Here is a 2087-nt window from a genome sequence, read left to right as displayed (position 1 = left end):
GGGGTCTTGCTCTTGCTCAGGCTGGTCTTAAACTCCTGACCTTGAGCGATCCACCCGCCTCGACCTCCTGGAGTGCTAGGATTACAGGCGTGAGCCACCGCACCCGGCTACAGTCTCTCTTGATTGCTGGTCCAGGACTCGATCCAGGACCCGTCACTCACAGCATTGAGTTGTTGCATCTCTCTAGTCATCTTGTAGTCAGATACAGTTTCTCAGTCTTTCTTTGCTTTTCATGACCTTGAAATCTTTGAGGAATACAAGTCAGTTTTTTTCCTGTGCAATGAATGATTTTTTTTTTTTGGTAAGTATCTTGTGGGGTGGTACTTTCAGACTACATAAATATCTTGTTTCTCACCATAATGAAGATATTTTTAATTCCAATAAATGGGTATAGATGGTTTTATCAAAGTCTCTGTGATTCTGTTGTGTGGTGGTTTGTGATTTTGAGAAGGAGCTAAGGACATTTTCTTGAGACTCATGGTGGTAACTCTTACCTGTCTTCTCTCCAGAAGGCTCTGTAGGCAGCGATCGTGGCAGTATCGTGGACAGTGAAGAAGAGAAAGAGGAAGAGGTGAGGACTGTTTGGTGTGACCAGGTCATGGTGGGCAGGAAGCTCAGGATGTGTTTAGCTAGTTAAGTAACATATTTGTGAATTAGCAATCTGTTTTCATAAAACTTTTAACAGTGATAGAAGCCATATTCTGAAGTTTTTCCTTGGGGTTAGATTTCCTTTTTGTCTTACATACAAAGACAAGGAAAACTGTGTTAATTTCTTTCACTATTACCCTCCCTCTTGCCACTAAATCCCTCTCTCACCCAATATATTTTGAGGAGGGCAGCTTAGATATTTTGGTGGAATCTCTGCCTGGGATATAGTCCTTGAGTACATTCTCTCTCGGAATAATTCTAGAGGAAAAAAAAAATCTACATTTAAAACCTCTTTACTATAAAACCTTCTAGACCAGGGGGTGCTTACAGCATCCACTTACATTTTGCTTTGCTGCCACCTCTAGCCTCTTCATATCCACAGAACATAAGCTGACTCCCTGGTTTAGGGTCTTGTAGTCTGTGGGCCTTGATCACAGTTGTATCTGGAGTTGTTCATTTAGATGAGATGTTTGTTATTGCAAAGGGCAGAGCCACTTTGAAGGGTACTCCTTGAGGATGAGATTTCTGAAAGGAGACAGTTTTGCCCATGTGCTCCTCTATCCTGTGTTCCCCTTTCTGCAGTCCGCCGTCCCTGCCCTCCTTCCTCCAGTCCTCTGAACAAAACCTCATGGTCAGAAACAAGCTTTTTGTAAGCAGCCTTGCTGTAACAGATGGTCATTAGATGAATCTTTTGTTTTTAGCCACCAATGTAGCTCTTTACAGAGTTCCTGGTAGCAAATTAATGTCCCCTTCCTGGGCCTGAGAAAGTAGTTATGCTGCTTGGAGGGAATGTAGAGAGTGGAATCCAAGTGTAAAATAACACAACCGACTTTTGATAATTTAGCTAATTAAATGTGCAACTTTAACTTTAAAACCAAAGGTTAGAGTTGAAAGTGCAGATGATACGAACAAATTGTTAGATGTGTTTAAGTGAACCACAAAACTTACATGCTAGCTGGAACAACCCTTCATAACATTGCCAACTGTCCACCTTGCCGGCACCTCGATGCAGAGGTGGCCAGTAGTCAGTACAAACAGACTGAGTTTAGAGCTTTTCCTCAACTTGACACAGAATGAGCTTGCCCCGGAGACTTAGACCTGAACTCATCTCTGTGCTTCCAAGTAAAGCGTGTTTAATGACAAAGCCTTTTTTCCCCCTAAAGGAGTCAGATGAAGATTTTGCCAACCATAGTGACAATGATCAAAACCGGGTAAGGCTCCTATATTGAAGTGACTTTATTTTAAAATTTTAATTGAAGCATAGCATGTATATAGAAATGACTTTTGTGCAGTTTATGACAAAGTGAGGATTTTTTCATGTTTACAACTAATATTCCTGTAAGCATTTCATGTATTTAGGCTAACTACCCACTTTGTGTATTTTTCCCCCCAATTTTTCTTTATAATTTATCTTCATTTTTCTTAGAAGACAAAGAAGT

At 40.9% G+C, this 2087-nt stretch overlaps 1 protein-coding gene across 1 annotated transcript in view; it reads left to right on the top strand.

Moving 5' to 3' along the window:
* Positions 1-2087, top strand: part of LOC105821645 (WASH complex subunit FAM21-like) — a 69673-nt gene that overhangs the window by 19299 nt on the left and 48287 nt on the right. The window contains exons 6-7 of the mRNA XM_012658397.1: positions 506-571; positions 1812-1859. Of these exons, the coding sequence (XP_012513851.1) occupies positions 506-571; positions 1812-1859 (114 nt within the window). The remainder of the gene's footprint in view (positions 1-505; positions 572-1811; positions 1860-2087) is intronic.

Source organism: Propithecus coquereli, unplaced genomic scaffold (assembly GCF_000956105.1).
Source record: "Propithecus coquereli isolate 6110/MARCELLA unplaced genomic scaffold, Pcoq_1.0 Scaffold585, whole genome shotgun sequence".
Taxonomy (NCBI): domain Eukaryota; kingdom Metazoa; phylum Chordata; class Mammalia; order Primates; family Indriidae; genus Propithecus; species Propithecus coquereli.
This window is presented reverse-complemented; position numbering and strand designations above follow the sequence as displayed.